General features: G+C 40.6%; 1 protein-coding gene across 3 annotated transcripts in view; it reads right to left on the minus strand.

The window, feature by feature from the left end:
• The window catches only part of LOC136424332 (uncharacterized), a 57606-nt gene extending 37400 nt beyond the window's left edge, over positions 1–20206 (minus strand). Inside the window, exon 1 of one of the 3 annotated variants that reach the window (XM_066412892.1) lies at positions 19860–20206. In XM_066412892.1, coding sequence (XP_066268989.1) covers positions 19860–20163 — 304 coding nt within the window. In that variant the 5' untranslated portion in view covers positions 20164–20206. The remainder of the gene's footprint in view (positions 1–19859) is intronic. The other 2 variants (XM_066412893.1, XM_066412894.1) reach the window with 2 other exon arrangements.
• Positions 20207–20581: the final 375 nt, after the last annotated feature.

Below are 20581 nucleotides of genomic sequence, written 5' to 3' on the forward strand. Positions count from 1 at the left end.
TGATGCACCGCCTATAACAGCACTCTACTAGATCTTACAGAAAGCAACGGCAAATTTACTTTTGCCCTTGAAAACACCTTCTGCAGATAGTTGTCATTATTCTTGTTCATAAGGCTGCTGACTTTCGATGATGGTGTCTGAAGTTTTCTAGATCTCTTATCATCTCTGAATTTGAACACTGACTACCGAATCATAGATATCACTAGTCCACCATCTCAGGAAGAAGTACCAGAAATGGACACAAACCAATTTACATTTGCCCTTGCAACAAGGTCTTGAAACGAACTTTTTGTCCCAGGAGTTGAGATTATGGATGTCCAGAATTTCTTGGAACACGTAGCGAATAAAAGAAGCCTCTGTATGATGTCATGCATGCACGTTAACAGCACTCTATTAGATTTTATAGAAAAGAACGGAAAATTTACTTTTGCCCTTGAAAACACCTTCTGCATATAGTCGTCATTGTTCATAAGGCTGATGACCTTCGATGATGGTGTCTGTAGTTTAGCAGATCTCTTCTCAACTCTGAATTTGAACACTGGCTACCGATCCACGGATGTCGCAAGATCTACCACCTCAGGAAGAAGTACCAGAAATGGACACAAACCCAACACCGAGATAGATCAACTTTCCGGTACCATATCTGACACGTTTGTTAAACCAGTATGGTCACTAGTGTTCCGTGACATAATGTTCTATATCACTCGTATATCTATTTGTTTTTAGATATTAGTGAAATGATTAACAAGTCGACATGCAGCCTTAAACATGTTGTGCATTGTTTTTTAACTATTTTTCATAGCTGCGACAAAGGAATAAACTCATCCTGAAACTTTAATGACCTCGAGTCCTTGATAAACAACTGCCCGTGTGGTAATTCACGGCTTGAGAACGGCCATTTATTTGTGACGTCCATTTTGGCTGCCCTACAATCATATGCGTACTGGACTTTAAATGAATGATAGCCAGGGGGCCCATTATCGAACTTGACCTTCGTTTTCATGACACCTACCCTCCTATCATAAGGATTCATTCACACCATCTTGAGTTCTGCAATAAACATACACATACAAATTAAACGTCCTAAAAAACACACCCTTTAATTTTTTTCCGGCGAAGATAATCTAAGATTGATGTCTACTTGATTGGGGATGGTGATATCTTAAGGGGCACGTTTCTTGGAAAGAAGAGACAGGTAGATCCAGTTTAATTTGCATAACCTGTTTTCCTCATCATGCCCCTTTTCAGTTTCTAATTTCATGGACCGTTGTTACGAAATCTAGCCTAAAATAGAATACCGGGCTCCATATTGAAGTAATCTGTAATGTTTTATACATATCACATGATATGCCAATGCAATATATTTTGGAAATACATAACTTCGTCATTTGCAACTCGTATCATATAGTTCCCTACTACTGATTTGTCACTTCATCTTAAAAGCTGTGATAGGTGTCTTGCGATTAAAACAGCGTTACCATTATGCTTGCTACCAGGACGTTAAGTCACTACCTTTGTATCAAGCTGTCAGATTCCTTGTCTGCTTATGTCTATATAAGCCAGGCCGTAGCCTTCGCATTGAGTCGAAATCAGTAAAAATCGATCAAGGCAAGAGGCTAGCGCTGTTTGACAAAATACCCGGCAATTATAGATTTCGCATTACCCGAGTTCCCATTACGTATTGATTTTCCAAAGGCCGAGGACCAATATCTGTATCGATTTTAGAGTGGGGCAATTGCAAACTGGTAGGACATGCTTGCCCTTTCCTTCCTTATCAAGATGAAGGTCAGGGTATAATAGCTTGACGGAGAATTTTACGCCTTATATAAGCCTGCGCAACACAATTGCAATCCCTAGCTGGCAGTCTGATTGGATCTCCTCACCGAGAGCTTGTGGCCATACACTTCACTTGAGATAACCACTCCCTTTCTCAGAACTACCGATAGGAGCTCATGATTCTTTGTCGCTTTGCGAAAATCTGCCCAATTGTCAAAAGAAGCTCAAGACTCTTTGTCACGATGAAAACCAGTCATCACATCCTCCAACACTATGTAAAAAAACAGTTCTCAGTTTGACAACAATTGGTCAATGTTAGCACAATGCATAAATCACCAGATGTACCAATTCTCCTACCTTAAAGGTGTTGGTCATCAAGCTTCTAGTGGCGTGATCTGTAGAAGGGCTACTAGAAGCGTAATTTAGTCAAGCTGATATTATACATAGCTATCCGGGACATGTTTCTTACAGCAACTGTAAAAATTCGATATTGTTCCAGATTGGGGGCGTGATATTGATTATTTGGGTGCCTGTATAGCTTCAATACAATCTAGGCTGAAACGGGTACACAAGATAACAGATATATCCACAATCTCGTACATTACACCCATTAACCTCCCAGCAATGACCGAGATTTCCTATATCTACGCAGAAAATTGGCTGTTATCGCTAACGTAGATCTTGTATCGCATTTTGACCTTTGCAACTGCTGATGGCCCCTTTTGAATCCTGGCCAAATGGTTACATATAGATCTTTTCAAAGCCATGAATCTTTTACCGATTCCCATCATAAAACGATACATTTCATTATGGCAGAAGGCAGACGTACGTTTCTTTACAACATCTAATGTACAATGAGGACATCATGATAAGGAGTAAGTGATTTATAAGACACGACCTACCAGAAAGCAGATTTCACTAGATGAAACTAGGCCTCAACTACTCGTCATAATAAAACGATAAGCGGTTTCTTTTGTTGCAGCAAGCATACATTGTTTTCTCACTGTGCAAACTAGTGATAGTGCGTTAAAAAGGTAATAGATACTCTATTAAATACTCTATTACTCTAAGAGATAATTAAAGATACGACATACTGGAGAGCAGTCTCTTTGATTTCACTAGATGAAGTGACGTCTGCAACATGCGTGTTTAGAGCAGGTTCCACACTTTTAGTATCTGGAAAAGTTTCATCTTTGTTTTCTTAACAAATCAACTCCGCGGCAACTGTCTAGACCAATTGTAGAGGCTTTTCTAACCTTGGCTCTGCTCAAATTGCAAATGGCGGTGTGTAATTCCTGTTTATGCGCACTGAGCCAAACATTCGCAGCGACGAACGAGCTTCTGACAGAACTTCGTGATCAATCTCCTTTTCAAGCTCAACATAACAAGAAAACGTGACACCTCGTATCTGAGAATCCAACGGAAGGGATTTGTTTGTCCATTGATCCACTGCCAGGGAAATATAAGCAATCATACCAAGAGATTTCATTGTGACGTTGAAGAAGTAGCCTACTCAGTGGTTTGACATTTACATGGTTATAATCAGGGTAACGGTAGTCAGAATACAGGATCCATTGAAGTTGGCTAGATTACTGTTTTCTTACAGCACTCACTGTAACAACCTGATGTGCGTCAACTTGTAACTTTCATGTTTTGCTCCGTACTTTCTGTATCCGGTGTGTTCCCAAGGACTTCTAGAACAGCATACGAACTGCATTTTTCTGGGAGCATTTGAATAGCAACCATCAAGTGGTGACTATTTCCTAAACCCCAAAGCTACAATTTCTTCAATGTCCTCAACCTAACGTATAAACTGGACAGGTAGAATGCCCGAAAATATATGATGTCAATATCCATTTTCGACTTTTACATTAGGATTCAAGCAACCCCAAACTTGTCTTAATTATGGATTTACCACTGCTTGATACGATAGATGAATTGATTGGCATTTTGTAGCGGCACTTGAGGCTTGGGACAAGAAAGGAATTCGAAGCAAAGGAGAGGCAATGTGCTAAGAGTAAGGGAATACGAAAAGGGTAGCGAACTCACTTAGACATCATGTGTCTAGATGAGGACTTTTGGCGTTGATGGAATCTACTGGGCATGTACAGCTTCTGTGCTTGTAGAAGAAATGTATGTCATCTCCAAACTCCCTACATTTATCAGCAACGTCTAATGTATTGTGTATAGACGAGAACATTTGTCGTTGATGGAATCTCCTGGACAGCTTCTAGAAATGTCCAGGAAATGCAAGTTAGCTTTTACTCCTATCTCCAGGCTTCTTACATGATGTAACCTAATTATCTTTGTGTTTTTTTAGGTGGTTTATCAGCCACTTTAATTATCAACAGCAATGTCTAATACATTATGTGTAGACGAACACTTTTGCTGTTGATGGATCTGTTGGACAGCTTCTAGAAATGTCGACGTAATGCACTTTTACTCCATGCTTACTTCATAACGTAGTATAATCCAATCATCTTTGTGTTTTCTCTTTAATTGTCAACAGCAATGTCTAATACATTGTATATAGACAAGCATTCTTGCTGTTGATGGAATCTGATTGACAGCTTCTAGAAATGTCGCGGAAATGCACGTTAGCTTTTCCTCCTATACCCATGGTTCCTACATTATGTAATCTAGTGAGATATATAGAGTCGAAAGATTATTCCACCCCCTGTCCCTACTTACAGGTCCTAGAAAAAGCCGACATCGTGTTATGTAAATTTTATTGACCCAATTATCCAATGGTAGATTTGCCAGCTTACGGGATACCGCACGCTTCTAATTGAAAGGGCCTGGTCAGAGGATGACATTCAGGCCTGCTATCAGCTACTGCAATAAATCATGTACGGTCGACATGTGGAGAGATTGATCCAAATCTCTCTGACTTAAACGTACGCCCCCTTTGCTGGAATAGAGATGGCATTTCATGAGAATGATCTACTTGTAATTCGGATGAAAAAGGCTGTGAAAGACGGGTGAAATACGGAATCAGGCGTAAGATGGTTGTAGAAGAATCGATCTTTGAACCACAATCCATTATTTGTCCGCTTGGTACAAAGATGCAGATACTGCCACCTACACAGTGGTGCTTCATTCTGAGGTTGCTCAAACGCATTGACATGCGCATTTGTAGCAATACAAAACGAGATGGTCATCAAATAACACTGAAGATGGGTAGCAAACACTATTCATGGATAGTCAAAGATAAACTATTTTGCAGGCAGCAACCATCCACTCATTCGTGACGATTTCGCATCATCTTGTACATTTCGTATCTTGTAAAGGCCTAGCTATACCCCATACTATACGTACTGTAGATGTTTTAAAATAAAATCATTAGCCATTACATCGCAAATATCAGAGTGACACTTACCTTTCTTTCGTATTTGGGTCTGCACCGCAGATATTACAACGGGATTCTGTTATTTAGAACACGTATGCTTGAACCATGTTGGATTGGTGTACTGACAATTGTTGTCTACATCTCCACGCACGCCACTGCAGGTGACTAATGAACCAAGCGCACTTGAAGGATTACGGTCTGCGAAGTTTGTTGTAAGTGATAGAGTGATCTGACATCTCTAGAGTGAGTTTGGCGCCATGTATATTACATGATACACAATTATTCTTCAAAATGTACCAATCTGTGAAGCAACACTATCGAAAGGATCAGGAGAAATCACCTCTCTGTGTATTATACAGACTCAGTCGCCCATTACTGGCATTAGTGGCCACTCTCTGAGAGGTTTGTAACTAAACACTTCGAATCCTTGAAAGCCAGTTTTTAGAAATTGAGTAGCATAGCCAATAGGAGTTCAGAATGTTGTATCTCTATGGAAACAAAAGTTTGCTAATGTTGTGGGTAATCTTAACTTGAACTCATTGTCGCCAACCTGTGGACAGAAAAGACGTAAAAAGGATAAGGTAAAGGTAGCCATGAGGCCGTGGGGACATTGAGTTCTTATCCGCTGCGTCTAGGGCAAGGTTTTGGAAGGTGAAGCCCTTCCCTCGCCTTTTACCAGCTTTTACCTCCCCAACCGAAGCCAGGTACCCATTCTTACACCTGAATACACGTGGAATGAGGAAAGTCGTCAGAGGTGCCTTTCTCTAGGATAAAACATCGGCGACATGTCAGCCCCAACCGAAGTCAGGTACCGCTTGGGTGCACGTGTAATGAGGAAAGTCGCCAAAGGTGCCTTTCTCTAGGATAAAACATCGGCGACATGTCAGCCGGATATTGTAACCCAGAATCTCTGGGTTCTGGTCAAACACTCTAACTGTTACGCCAGAATAAAACGTACCCTCCCCAATAAGAACTACATTTCCCGGCATCTGTCCAGTACACGAGGTCTGAATGAATGAATGTATATAATTAACCCACTTTGCGAGGAAGTCATTGATTTTTCTCTCTGTCCGCCCGCTGGATATTAAGCCTCTATCAGAAATGGAATGACCCCTGGTACGAGTTAATCAGGAGTGAACTAACCCCAATACATAAATTGTATGTCTGACAGCGTAGGCCTGGGGGGAAAATGTTATGTTTTCGGTTACCAGAAAGACCATAGCAAAAACACGCCGCCCGTTGCCTTTTTTTTTTGGACGGCGGCCGGCAAGGGACATGAGATTTTTGATTTGACATCTGAGTGATGAAATTCAAAACAGACGACCTATATTTCACACTTAGTTAACAGATGCGGGCTTTGAATAGTTGATGTAAGAATGTGTATTAAACGTTTAAATTCTTTGATCATTATCAATATATATTTGTGCTTGTACAATGTATGATTTCAATTAGATGTATCAAACAGATTGACTTATAAATTCCAGTTTTACCTTGCTAAGATGTACTTGTTGGATCACTTCGGGGAGAGAATAACCAACCAATCCAATATTTTCTCAGAACTAAGACCAGAAGGAGAATAATTTTTCCTAGGTATTAGGCAGTACGTCGGGGGAACGAATGGTAGGATACAGCGAATTTTACCAATATAAACTATTTGACAATCTGGTATGCTACTCAATCTCATGTGACAGCATCATTCTTCGTTGTCATTGCTCATAGAAAGCGAGTAACGTAATACCATTGGTATCAATTAAAACTGTTAGACATTCGTCTGCCGATCCATTTATCTTTGTGTTACAAGGTAGTTCATCAACAGCAATATATCTCTTATGATTGATCTAGAAAGAACATTGACGTTGCCTTTTTTTCTTTACAGCAATGCGAACATGCAATTAGCCTCTCATGGATTACTAGCTATTAGCTAGCCCGTTCAAGCATGTGATATGAATATGGAATCCCTGATATTCTAATCTGTAACGGTGCAACAAATTAGAACAGGCAGACGACTTTCATGATATACATTTGGATTATTGACGTTAATTCATAACAGTCCCTATATTTTGACGAAGTCCCGAAAGCTAGCCGAGCTTGTGGCAATGCTGTATATTGACTTGTTAACCATCGTGCTTTATCTAAGCGCAAACGACGCCGTTGCTATTTAAGGAGGCCACGAACAACTCTCCATGAAACCACCGATGAGACTTAATGGCATTTCAATTGTCTATATGTCAAGTGAAGAAAAAAAGTGTTATGACCATCCCTGGATTCCATTTGGGAAAAGATACCCTTAATGTGCCTAGAAAATGTCTGGAGAAATACCGGAATCACAAATTGTTGCCTTGGGGCAATTTTTTTAAAGAAATCCAATATTGTGCCTCTTTCGCTTCCCGGGGTGTCTGCAAGATTAAAACTTGCATACCTAAAGAGGCGAGATCGAGAGTTTTTACCACAAGTAACACATATGTCATTGAACAAGCCCATATAAACACATTCAAAACAGTATTTCCATACGGGATTATTTTATACATTTAGCATGAAAACTCATCCGTGTTGGTAAAATACATCGTGAAGAGGTCAATTGTTTTCCAACTAACAAATCTGAGGTTATTTCATATATTCGCTGTTTATGATGGTATATAGTGCCTTGATACACGTTTGGTATCTTGCCGTTGCTCGGCTGAGACATTCCATGCATATAGTCATCCATCCATGTAGAGAGATATCGAGGGAGACTTATCGGGGATACAGCTTGATACGGCCGAGATGGAAACATAAAACTGCCTGCGATGGAGCTTTCCTCGCTTATCCATGGTCTTATTGACCAATATTGGACTAATTCCTCGACCTATTTCGCGGTCATTGCTGACATCCCAAATATGTCAAATCATCTGAAATATATATTGGGATAATTTGAAGCTTTAATCCAACACAAGAATTGACTCACCGAAAATTCATGGTGAATCAATTTTTGTGCTGGATTAAAGCTTCAAATTATCCCAAAATGTACTCTACCAACACAGATGAGCTTTCATGCGAACATTATATAGTCTCCCTTTCCTCCACACTTCTATGCAATCAGCGACGCTCTTAAAGAGTTTCCTGTATGTAGATCGTACTCAAGCCAATTAACCCCTAGAATTAGCCCACTACATGAATATTTAAACGCCGTCGTGTCAAATTAAGTAGCAGCACATGTGCACTTACGCCAGATTAAAGTACCAGTCCGCAAGTCGATGCCACCTTTGGACATTTGCTTGAAGGTCATCGGGACATCTTGATTAAAGCTGGTTGTCGGCAACCTTTCTGACCTTTGATGAAGGTCTATAAACTTTAGCAATTGCAGCATTAGTCAATACAAGTGGCAGCATAAGTGCTTTCAATAGAAATACAAATAACATCAATACAATTTAGACGGAGATCTATTGCCAAAACAACTTGTGCAAATATGTTGGTGATCAATACTGATAAAGGTAAAGGTAGTGTCATAGCCTTGCAGAGTCCTTATGGGCAGTGGGTTGTTATCCACCCTGTCTAGGGCACGGTATTGGACGATTGACCCCATCCCTCTCCTTACTCTACCCTTTACCCTAAGTCATTACCCATTTTTACACCTGGGTGCAGTGAGAAAAGTCGTGTTAAGTGCCTCTCTCAGGGGTACAACATCATCAAGGGATTCGAACAAAGAACAACTTGGTTCTTGGCCGAACATCCAAACCCTTACACCAACACAATGCTACATGTATGTTGAATTTTGTTGAAAACCGGAATGCCTCTTCAGATCCTCCTTGCCACTCAGAATACGCAACACGCTTACTGCCAATGTGTAATGTATTCTCACATTCCAATATAAATAATGAATACAGATGAGAAGAAGCAACATAAAACTATCAAATGTTCCAAGATGAAACAATTCTGGCTTTTAAAAGCTAATCCTTAGATTTTCCCAGGCTTACGAATTTTCTAATGTCTAATCTCAGTCAATGCTGTAGGAGCAATAAAGGAAATGTTACGACGTATTTTACAACATAAAGGACGTCTAACTACTCCCCTAGCTACCACGGGCTGAATTTCAAAGAAGACATTATGAATCAAGTAAAGTTTAAAGTTACGACGAAGAGCTCGTAAAGCAAAGAAAGGTACTCTAAAGAATACTAATGGATTCTTAAAAAAAGGAAACGACCTCTACTTAAGATTTTAAATGAGATAACTGTGAAAGAGGTTTCAAGATGTCGTCCCCATCCTTTAAACACATCAATAACAATATGCTCAGCTTTACTTTAATTATATGCTTGAAGAACAATGCCTCTTACTGAGCCATCAACGTTTACTGGAAGATGGCGGGTATACTTCAAGAGGCTCACCAGGGCGACAATAAAAGATTAAAAAGTAAAAAAAATCTAAAAGGTAAAGGTAGTCCCATAGCCGTTTTGAAGGCGTAGGGGCAGTAGGTTGTTATCCACTGTGTCTAGTATGTCTAGGCCATGATGTTGGAAGGCGGAGCCCATTCCTCTCCTTCCTCTGTCTTGTACCTCCCCAACAGAAGTCAGGTACCCATTTTTACACCTAAGTGGAGTGAGAAAAGTCGGGTAAAGTGTCTTTCCCAAAGGCACAACATCGATGGCATGTCAGGGCATTCTGGCTTTGGTGTCGAAACTCTAACCATTACGCCGGCACAACGCCATTTACACAGGTCTGACTGTAATCGGATCCAACTTTCACAGGCATGGTTTTCATATCGATAAAATGTTGTAAAGGACGCCGGTGTATCTCTACCAATTACGACAGAAATCCTCCACGATAATGACCTGTTTGAAGTCACGCAAGGCTCTTGATCGTCATCTAACAAGTACAGAAAACGACGCACTTGGATGTAAGTAGTAATCTTAGTTCAGCCATCTATCTATTACGCTCTCACTCTTCGATGATGAGACCATTTACCATGCCCATTTCAAGATGATTGCGCGGATTCAAATTCGCGGTACTCTCTTTGATGTGCCTAAATGAGAGGGTTGCCAGTGGCAATGAGACAGGCCTGTTGATGAGTGGAAGAAACGGTAAAGTGCACCTGTTTGCTCAAGCTGTAATCCTCGCGGGCTTTAAACATGATTGCCTTTTGCTGCCTTGCATACGTGGCAACATTCAACTGCTGTAATCTTACCTGCACTCGGTGAAAATGACACGCCTTGAATATCGTTCGTTCAGACCCCTGTAGTGCCTAGTGACACATAGGGCAGCAAGTTTCCTTAATGTTTTGGACCAGGGTATGTTTTTACAGGGAGGGGTTGCTAGCCCTTCCCCTTTAACGTACTCAAGGCACCTCCTTGAACAAGGGACATCCCGTTTACGTCCCTTCCTAAAGACAGTGAAGCCCCAACCGAGATGTCCTGGTCCAAAGACTTGAACTGGGGTCTCAAGGTGTAACGCTGCTAACAGCTGAGCCACAGCGACATCCCTGACCTGTTTCAAATACCTAATGGAACATACATAATCAAGCCTTGATAAAGGAGTTATGACTTAATAATGTACTTAATGATGCATTCATGTATTCATCTATTTAATTATCTATTTTGTTGTATTATCTTTAATTGTGTTGATATCGTTTTCGTAAAGTTTACATTAAGTTTGTTTTTGTACTCTTTATCCGTGACTCCTGCCCCCCCCCCCACTTCACTTTGACCTTGTTGAAAAGCGGCAATGTGGCCGAACAAGCACTGCGAAGTAAAATAAAGGCTTTGACGTGTAATGTATTGGAGAGTCTACCGTGCAAAATACACGGAAGATGCGGCATGTGGCAATGCGGTATTTTCTCTACTGCACACACTATATGTATAAGGGGATTGAGGTTAATGACATTTTTGAAAATGCAGTCAGACATATGTACAATGTATGAGGAAAAAAGGGCACGAATGTAACATTTAAGTAGGCGATTATGTTGTCTGCGGACACCTCTGTTGTTCGTCTACTAAGGCCTCGAGGGGGTTAGAGCGTGATCTGTGTACAAAATACTAATGGCAAACTAATTGGTATTTTCGCGGGAGTCCACCCGTTGCCACCAGGTATTGTAGGAGCATTCTCACTAGATAGCTTTAGAATGCTTACAGTTAGATGAGCAAAAGGTTAGGTGTGGGAGGGCTTTCAGTGTGATATAACCAGCTGCCGCCGCGCTGCGTGCCTGTGAAGCTGGTGTGCTACACCGAAGGACGTGTTATACCGGCTATACATACAGGATTATAAACATACGTGTTTGCTGTGTTATTCACTGACGTCACTTTCGTTACCTCTCTAGCACCTTACGAATGCCGTGCACATGGCAGCTTTCCCTCGGTACCTATAACTCCGGGATTTCCCCCCAAAGTTGGGAGCCGAATTAAAGCAGCTTTAACCTTCTAGAAGGCGTCTGTTCACCTCCACACGGTAAAGATGGAGGGCCTGGTGTTCATTTTTCATGCTCCATTGAACTAATCCGCCCTCTCCTAGGACTTTACTCCCCCGTAATGCCAGAAGAGAGGCCTTAACATTCTTCTGATGTTGCCTGGCTGATGTTGTTATTAAGATCACGGGGGAAGGCCATGTGGTTGCTTTGATTGAATGAACCCACCACTGATGATAGAGCGCCAACTACCCGACCCGTAGAGCGTAATCAGCGCGCGATATTTTCTAATCCGACCCGGAGGCTTGACACCATGTTTCCGTTCATGGGGCTGTGAAATTGGTAGACTGAACTGTGACTTGGAAAATCGTCAGTCTAGTTCCCTTTGCGACCTGGCTGACGTTGCCAGACAGATGTAAGATAACAATTCCGTCTGAAAACGCCGCAAGTCTCCAGTATGGGTCAAACATTACCCTTTCAAATCTGAAGCATTGTCCCCTGCGATTCGTTACAGTATCTACCCTTGAGATTTCACCACATTATAGCAGGTTTTCAGAGAAATAATGATTTCCAGGGGTAAGCCTGTGTGGTTATGAAGGCTTATGGTGCAGCACGAAGCATTTCCCCATGCGAATGTTGTCAATCTTTCGCTCTTAGAGGAAGATCTTGTCATAAATTGCTCGAAAAAGACGTAGAATAATGTCAAGGAAGTCAAGACTGTGTTGAATTGTGTTTGTCTTTTCTGACAGCTTTTCGCGATGCGAAAGTAAAATGGAAAAATTGATCCGTCGAGTACGTTGATGAAGGTTAGACATCCAGGAAGTTAAATACGCCAAAAATAGTTACTCAAGCAACTGGATAAAATTTGAAACAGTCAGACGTTTCAGACAGCATCTTCAATCTTTCGTCAGTGACTAAAGAAGGATCCGTCGAGAACTTTGAATTGATTACAATGATGCACTGATGGAAATTAAAGTAGATATCCATCATAGCTTTGCATTCTATTTACGTCTTTTATCCTCAAGTGCAGTTTGTCATTCTTACTTTTTCTTTCATTTACTTCCGTTTAAGTTTCAATACATATCTCCAACGTAATATATGCCCGCGTCTTCTGCTTTAGAAGACAAGAGAAGATATATCGAAAAGAACAAGCCAATTCTAGAAAGAAAGTAAAAAATTGCGAACTTGAAAAGAGATGATCGGTTTTTCGGATGGCAATAATGGTGAGAACATCAGTGCGTTTTTATTTATACTGATACTTTATTCCCTCCATTAGCTATCATACAATGAGTATGTAGCTCCTGGAGAACAACAACATACATCTGACAGACTTAAACTTACTACATCATCATCATTAAAATTTACTACGGCGGCGACCTCATTGTGATCGCGCTGTAGCCTAAAATTTGACAACCCTTTCCGACAATTTCTTAGAAAAAAACGTTTTTTTTTACGTTTTGTGTTTTGCAAAATGTTAAAGTATGACTGAAAAGACAACAAAACACACTCAGCATCATGTAAAAAGATTGAAGGTTAGGTCGCATGGAGGTTTGCGCCCTAGTGGAATGGGCGTATTACCGACGCCACACGCTTAAATTGAATCGTAAATCTTATCACAAAGGTTCAGCCTAGGATTATCAAATCTTCTCACAGCAATCTCTAACAAAACGGGTTAATAGAAATGTCAGCACGTCATTAACAGTAGACATCGTCACATGAACGAAGAAACACAGCATCTTTTTTATGCCGAGAAACATCAAATGACAAATGACTGGACGAAGACCAAATGACGGCGGACTCAAGTTGAACACAATTTATATTCTTGCCTCCACTTGTACAGTGTAGAAAAATGGTAAATGAACAAATGATGATCCACTGTGTTCTGCAGGTCAGGAAGTTGTGGTAAAAACCTCTGGCAGCATTCAGTCTTTCTCCATTTAAATGAGCAAATACCTAGTTGAAACGTAAGCCCGACCCTTCCTCCGAGAAGAGAAAGGACACATTTGACTGTTATACACTAGCACTGTGTTGACATACGTGTGTTACCTTCAACAACTTTTGATTTGAATTTAATTTATGTTCATTTACCACGTGCTTTCTTGAATTGATTTGAATCAATGTACCAGGTGTGTCCCTTTTGTGTTGCCACTATATTATGCTCATATTATTTTGTGTTATTCATTTCTGCTATCATTATGATTTATTTCTGAATTATCATTATTTACTACTGTACCTCTACCAATACTCCCATGTCAAGTTTATGTATTCAATTGGTGTCCTATAAGTCCGTATGGGCTGGGCGACTTTATTGAGTCGCAGGACACGGAAATAAAACATTCCTTCACTCATTCATTCATTCATATAGCTAAAAGCGTGATGTACTTTCGTGTGGCTAGCATGATTTTACAGTTTATATCAGTAGAACAGAGCAAACTATCAAGTAGAATTAAAAGTTGTTTAACGTTGTCAGAGAGGATGTTGAAGTTTGTTGATTATAATTCCAGTCACGTTGTGAGCAGAAGGTAATATTACACCTGGTGTGCTATGTGGGACCTCCACGTATTATTAGACGATTAATTATATTTAATTAACTTAGCAGACGAGTTATTTATCAATCTACGAATAACTCAACATGTCAAAATTTCACGTACCTGTGGCGCATTATAATTAAAGCACTTTAGTTTGGACATTATGATAGCTGATTCATTAAAAAGATAGGTCTTTGGTACCCACACAAAATTTTTCTTATTTTAAGTGAAAGTGTTAAAGTTACTGAGGAGCAGGCTGAAATACTGTAGGATTTTTAGGAAAGTTTGATAAATGCCCCGGGTATTTTCAAAGGAAGCATGCCGGACAAAATACTGAAATTGACAACAAACGCGACCACAACAACAACTAATAATCATTGACAAAATACTTCATCACTTACGTGGCCTACACTACAGTCCAAAAGCAACTACAATCATTTCTGGCCTGCCCCTAATAAGCAATGGTAAGAACACAGGGTGCAAGACTTGGGATGATTAGAATGTCTATTTTTGTACACAAATAGGATTTAGAGGCGACCTAGTTAGCTAACAAGGTGTCCCTATTGAATACCCATACCCACTAGGGGGAAGATTCACGGCAACCAACAACTGGTCGGATGTAGAGCAAAAAAGGACTTAGAGGAACGTTTGACGAACACGTTAAATTGCTCTTGTTGCTCTGAGTACATTCCATCATTCCGCGCTGCCCCCACACATTTGTTATGATGTCGTTCAGCAAGCCTACACAGGAAACAACGCCAAGGCTGCAATGTTTTTACTGTGTTGCAATAAACTAGCTACAGAGAAACGCCCAGTAGGACACCAAGCACTGCTCCTATTCCACTGGACAGCGATCGCGCTGCTGGTATAACCTCTTTTCGACAACACATATGTACCAGCCTCGCAGGCACCTGTCACACCCAATCTTTTGACATCTAGCTCCAAAAATGTAGATTTGACGTTTGAAATACATCTAATATAGAAGTTGAAATATATTCTTGACACAAACGCTACACTTACAGAACCGAGGCGTAATAGCTGTTGATTCAGGCGGTTCGGTGTAACGTAACCAGCTGCTGCCGCGCCGCGTGCCCGAAGGGCGGTTTTACCGGCTATACAGATACAGATACTGACTAGACATTATGTCTCATAGACTTGATTTGCGCAACCTACACTTGGTTAAAAGATAAAGTCATTTTCTCAGTGCATCCAATACGGTGTAATTATAATTACTGCAACCACCTTCTTTGACGATAGACACTGAGGGAAATTACACGGCATATTGCAATTAGAATATATCAGGTATGCATTATTACACACCAAGTAGGCCCTGATATGCTGCTATTGCCTCATGAATAATTCTAGTCTGGTATTCTTTAAGTCATCGCTTACAGTTTACAGAAAACATCTCAGAAGCTATGTCTAGACAATGTCACTTTGATATGATTGCTAGGAACAAGAGTTGACTTACCTATAACGCTGCGTTTCTGTTACCTTCATTTTCGGATATCGATTCATGATGTTATAGCAAACGTATATAGCGGACTTATTTGTTTATCTATATATCTATCTATCTTTTATTTATTTATCTATTTATTGAATTTTCGGACAGCTGGATGGCCTGTTCGATTCTTGCAAATCTATTGTCAATGCAGCCCAGACTACAACAACAGTACTCAGACTAATGGTATGGCTCTAACACACTTCAAACTCTGTACTAGCACTTAGATCCTTGTTATACAACATCTAGGCTTCAGTTTGTCCGACTGCCAAAGGGCAACCACATACATCAGACTAAAACCATACTCAACGATTGAAGTTGTCGACGACACTACTACACCCGTACACCCTGTGCCAATTTTGATCTTTATATGGTTATTGTCAATTCTAGGTGCACGGCCCTTGCGAAATAAAATTTGTAGTTTCAACAGCACTTCGTAAAACTGGAAAATAATTGGATGGAATGCACATTGCCAAAAATATCGCTTGCTCATCAGTTAAGTCTGACTGTTTCGGAAAGGCTGCTAATTTTTAGCGAAAATAGGGGATGTGCCAGAAAGCGATACCGAGGTGTTGTCATCATAATTCTTCATCCGAATAGTTCACAACTGTTTTTGGAATAAATGCGGTTAAGAAATATCAAGGATATTTTATATGCGTAAGTCTGGAAACGTTGAGTAAGTCCAATTCCTTGTGCTGAAAATTACAGTTTAACTTTAATACATATTCTATAGGTGATGCCATTGGAAACACGATGTCATAAACTTTTGACAAATCGTTTTACTATCATCGCAAAGCACACACTAACACCCACATGCGGATACGCAGCTTCCCTAAGGGGAAGAAATAATTTTTCGCGCCTTAGGCTGAGATAAATATCGATGAAGGTTGTTCCCTACGCAGGTATGAGACTCACGGACCGTCGCCGCTGTGTATAAATCAACTCACCTCCCGTAGAATACAGATAACCCAAGAGAACGGGGAGATCGGACGGTTGAGATATCCGCTACGGCCAAGCAAGAAAAATGGTCTGTTTTCGCTTACGGTTTTGATTTAAAAAAATAGGGGTTGGCAGGTAGAGATTCTCTAATGTTGTTTTTTTCTCCATTTTTAAAAAAATTCAGATTTTTAATCTAAATTAGTAAAATCATTTCCAAACAAAGCCTAAACCATCGAGAAAGCCACACACAAGGCGAAACTAGTCTGGATGTGGGCTTGAATGAAGTTATAAAGGGGAGCTTGCGGCTACAGCGTCTTTTCTGAAGATACGGCGTCAGTGTGCACGATTGGCTTGAGGCTGCCTACTACTTTGCCTATTTCCAAACAGAGGTTTTCTTTTAAAGAGTGTTGATGTGCGAAGGTGAGTTTCATATCTACATTTCCAATTTCATTATTCTTATCGTATCTGTGCTTTCGTTAGCTTACCAATTTTTGTTCTTTCAGCATACATTACACCTCTGAAAAAATAGCAAATTTCTGGCTTGACAGAAAAGAAGTGGGCGTACGTGTGCATTTGAACTGACGTAAAACCTGCCAAGCGTAGACCAAATGCATTACAGCTGCACTGGAAAATATTGTCGAGATTCAACCGGGTCAGCGCAAATATATCGCCGGGCAAAGTGATATAGTAGCGGGGTGTTCGACCCGTATGAACCAGTTAACATTTCCATCGGTACCTTTAGAAGTAGAAACTCCATCCAAGTAACAACATTGACTTATCAAATGTTGCGGGATGGTTGCATGCTGTCATCAACACTAACAAAATCATTTTTTCTTGTTTCTTCTTACCACATTGACAATTCTTGTATGGAGAAAAATATTCTTGTAGGAAGGAAATTAAGAGAGAAAAACAAAACAAGAAACAACAAAAATACTTGATTCTCACACAGTACATTTCTTCTTTTTTTTCTTTCTCCACCCCATGCATATTCAGCCTTCATTTCAGTTGACGACCAAAGGCCTCAAAACATATTTGTTTTTTGTTTTTCATTAAAATAATGAAACATATTCTTTAATTCCAATCACCCAATGCATATTCAACCTTCAGGTTGACAAACATTCCCGACAAAATTGATATTTGTATAAGGTTCTCTTCCTACAGAAGGCCTCGAAAAATATTCGTTCTTTTTATTATAGGAGAATATTCTTCGATTCTACTCACATACTTTATCCATCCCATGCATATTCAACCTTCAGGTTGACAAACAATCCCGACAACATTAATATTTGTATAAGGTTCTGATCACACCGAAGGCTTGAAAAATATCTTTACTCTTCGTATGGATATGAAATATGAAGTGTGTAACGCATGTATCCCACTGGATTGCCACTTGCCTTGCCTTGCCTTGGGCAATTGTAATATTAATGTAGCACTTCCAAACGCAGGAAGAGGTCAATACCCTAGTACTCATGTAAACAACGTTGCTACATCATTCAAACTCATGTTTGATTCAATTTTGAGTGCTAATCTTGCTATGCGTGCTGTAAAAATCCGGTAGTAACATTGTAATACATTTAAGTATGATTAAACTAGTATGGCCATAAGACAAATACCAATCGGAACGTAACTCATAAAGCAATGTGTATAGCATAGTTCGCAGATTCAAAATATGGATGGTCACAATTCATGTACAAATTATAGCATCATGCCCCAAATGTACTTCTACACTTGACATGAAGGACGGTTTAATCAGACTATCTGGAACAAACGCACTTGAACTTGACACAGAATTCAATATTGACCTTCATGCAGTCTACGACGAGAATGTCAATCTTTGAATGAACATGATCTTAACAACTGAATTCTCCCTCGGCTGAGTGGGTGATTCATCTAATGGACAGCGTGAACTTCAACGTGCGTATACCTAGCGTATTCCCGAGCGCATGTATTTGCTGCTGAGAGAAAGGTTTGACGCTCACGCTGTGTTTCTCTGGTCGCCGGGAGTACACTCTATCATTCCGCGCTGCCCCCACACATTTGTTAGGATGTCGCTCAACAGGCTCACACAGGGAAAAAGCTAGAACAGAATATTTGTACCCTGATTGCTATAGAAACTGGCGCACAAGGTTGCAATGTTGTAGAGGCGTTGCAATAAACTAGCTACAGAAAAACGCCTAGTTGCGCAACCCTATGAAAACTGGCGTACAGTGCTGCAATGTTTTGAAGATCTCACAATCAACTAGCTTCTGGGAAACGCCCAGTAGGGCGCCCATCAATGCGCTTTCGGGGACATCTACAAACTCGACCTGAAGTTAATTGACAAAGATCCAACCAGTTGGGAACAGCTTGTAGCTCATCACTGTTGATGGAATAATACAGTCAAGGCTGGTCTAGCAAAGGGCCAGGTAAAACAGCAAGAGTAACAGAGACAAGAATGAAAAGAGAGACCACAGTCCAGTACCCTACCTTTTTATGTCCAAACTGTCGCCGGGACTGTCACGCCAGGATATGATTGGCGAGTCATTCTAAGGCCATACAACCAGAGTGCTACCACCACAAGTCCGTCCCCCAGGGATAGAAGGATCCCTTCTACAATCATTTGGTTAATGTCCAGTCTAGCATCATTTGTTACAACAAGCCGTTATCTTAGATAGGGGTGTGTTATCGCTACTGATGGGATTTTTAGTTCTCCTTATCTTATAAGTATAAAGAATGATAAGTGTTGTAGATTTACAAACGGAACCCGCATTACCGCTATGGCAAAATTAATATCATTCGACCATTAAGCGCATAAGATCGATAGGATTTCCATCTATTTTCACCCCCGTACAAACAGCAGGCCCCCTTATATCAAAATGTGCATATGGTGGCCACCGCTGTCTTCTGCACCCACTTAATGGGGTTTAAGCCAACGAATTGAGTACATCTGTTTACAGTGGCTAAGATGGAATCTAGATAATGCCTCACTTAAATAACATCTGCTGCATTGAGAGAAAAACATTTCCAAACGCAAGCTTAAGGGAAAAATGTCCATCTACTTCCTAGTATGAAGATTCAAAGAGCCGGTGGAATCCTATGTAGCTAACAGTGCGTTACATACAAGTGGTAATTTGAACCCTGTAAATAATGGGTACAATTAGCATAATCATCGTTAGTGGAATTGGGCTGTTAGGGTAGACAATAGGCTTGCCTTTGCATTGGTTAAAGGTAATCACTCAGTGAGTATTGTACTCGCTCCAACAGGTCTTCGAATAAGAAACGATGATATATCAGAGTCCAGAGAATAAACAAGGAAAGAATCGTATTCCAAGTGACCATTGTGGCAAACAAAATAAAATTGCGCGCTTCTTCAGACATTATTGAGAGGTCAAACGAAGTATATGAATAAGGACTCACCGTTTAAGGATCTCCGTATTTCCAGTTCCTCTTCCTCGGTTAAGATGCCTTCAGGATCGCAGAGCGACTGGACATCCCTTCCGGTGCATGTTTTCACAATCTCCTCAACACTTGAGACCTCTTGCCCGGTCGTCTGTTGCAACCACGGCAACCATGTCACCAAGGTAAGCGCCAGGAAAACGGCACGGTGGCCCGCCATGGTCGTGGGTGTGTTCCGGCGCCGCCGCGTGTGGATGAAGGAATCTGCCTGTAGTGTACTGACAGCGTCAAGCGGTGCCGATCCCTTACGGGCCCCGATTACCATGCTCGCATGTTCCACTGTGAGCCGGAGGGTGTTCAATTATTAGGGTACCTGCCACCACTGCTTAACGGGTAAGCCGCCACGGTGATTTTCAGGAGCAAGATAAAAAGACGATGATATAAGGCAAGGCTTTGGAGTTTTATTTGGAAACGTTTTATTCACAGTATGAGTTCAGGAACAATATGCAGGGTGGTTCTTCATATTAACAGAAAGGATATCATAAAAGATATTGATACAACGCAAGGATTAAGGTTTGCGTTTTTCATTATTTGAAACATTTTATTCACAGTATGAGACCAAAAACAATAAGTTAGATAAATAAATAAACATTATCTCCTCATTGACAGAAAACGTCGGATGGGCGTTTGAAACGTCTCAGATTAAAATTAAGTAATCCAGTAGCAAAGACTCAATTTTATTC

Source organism: Branchiostoma lanceolatum, chromosome 18 (assembly GCF_035083965.1).
Source record: "Branchiostoma lanceolatum isolate klBraLanc5 chromosome 18, klBraLanc5.hap2, whole genome shotgun sequence".
Classification (NCBI taxonomy): Eukaryota; Metazoa; Chordata; class Leptocardii; order Amphioxiformes; family Branchiostomatidae; genus Branchiostoma; species Branchiostoma lanceolatum.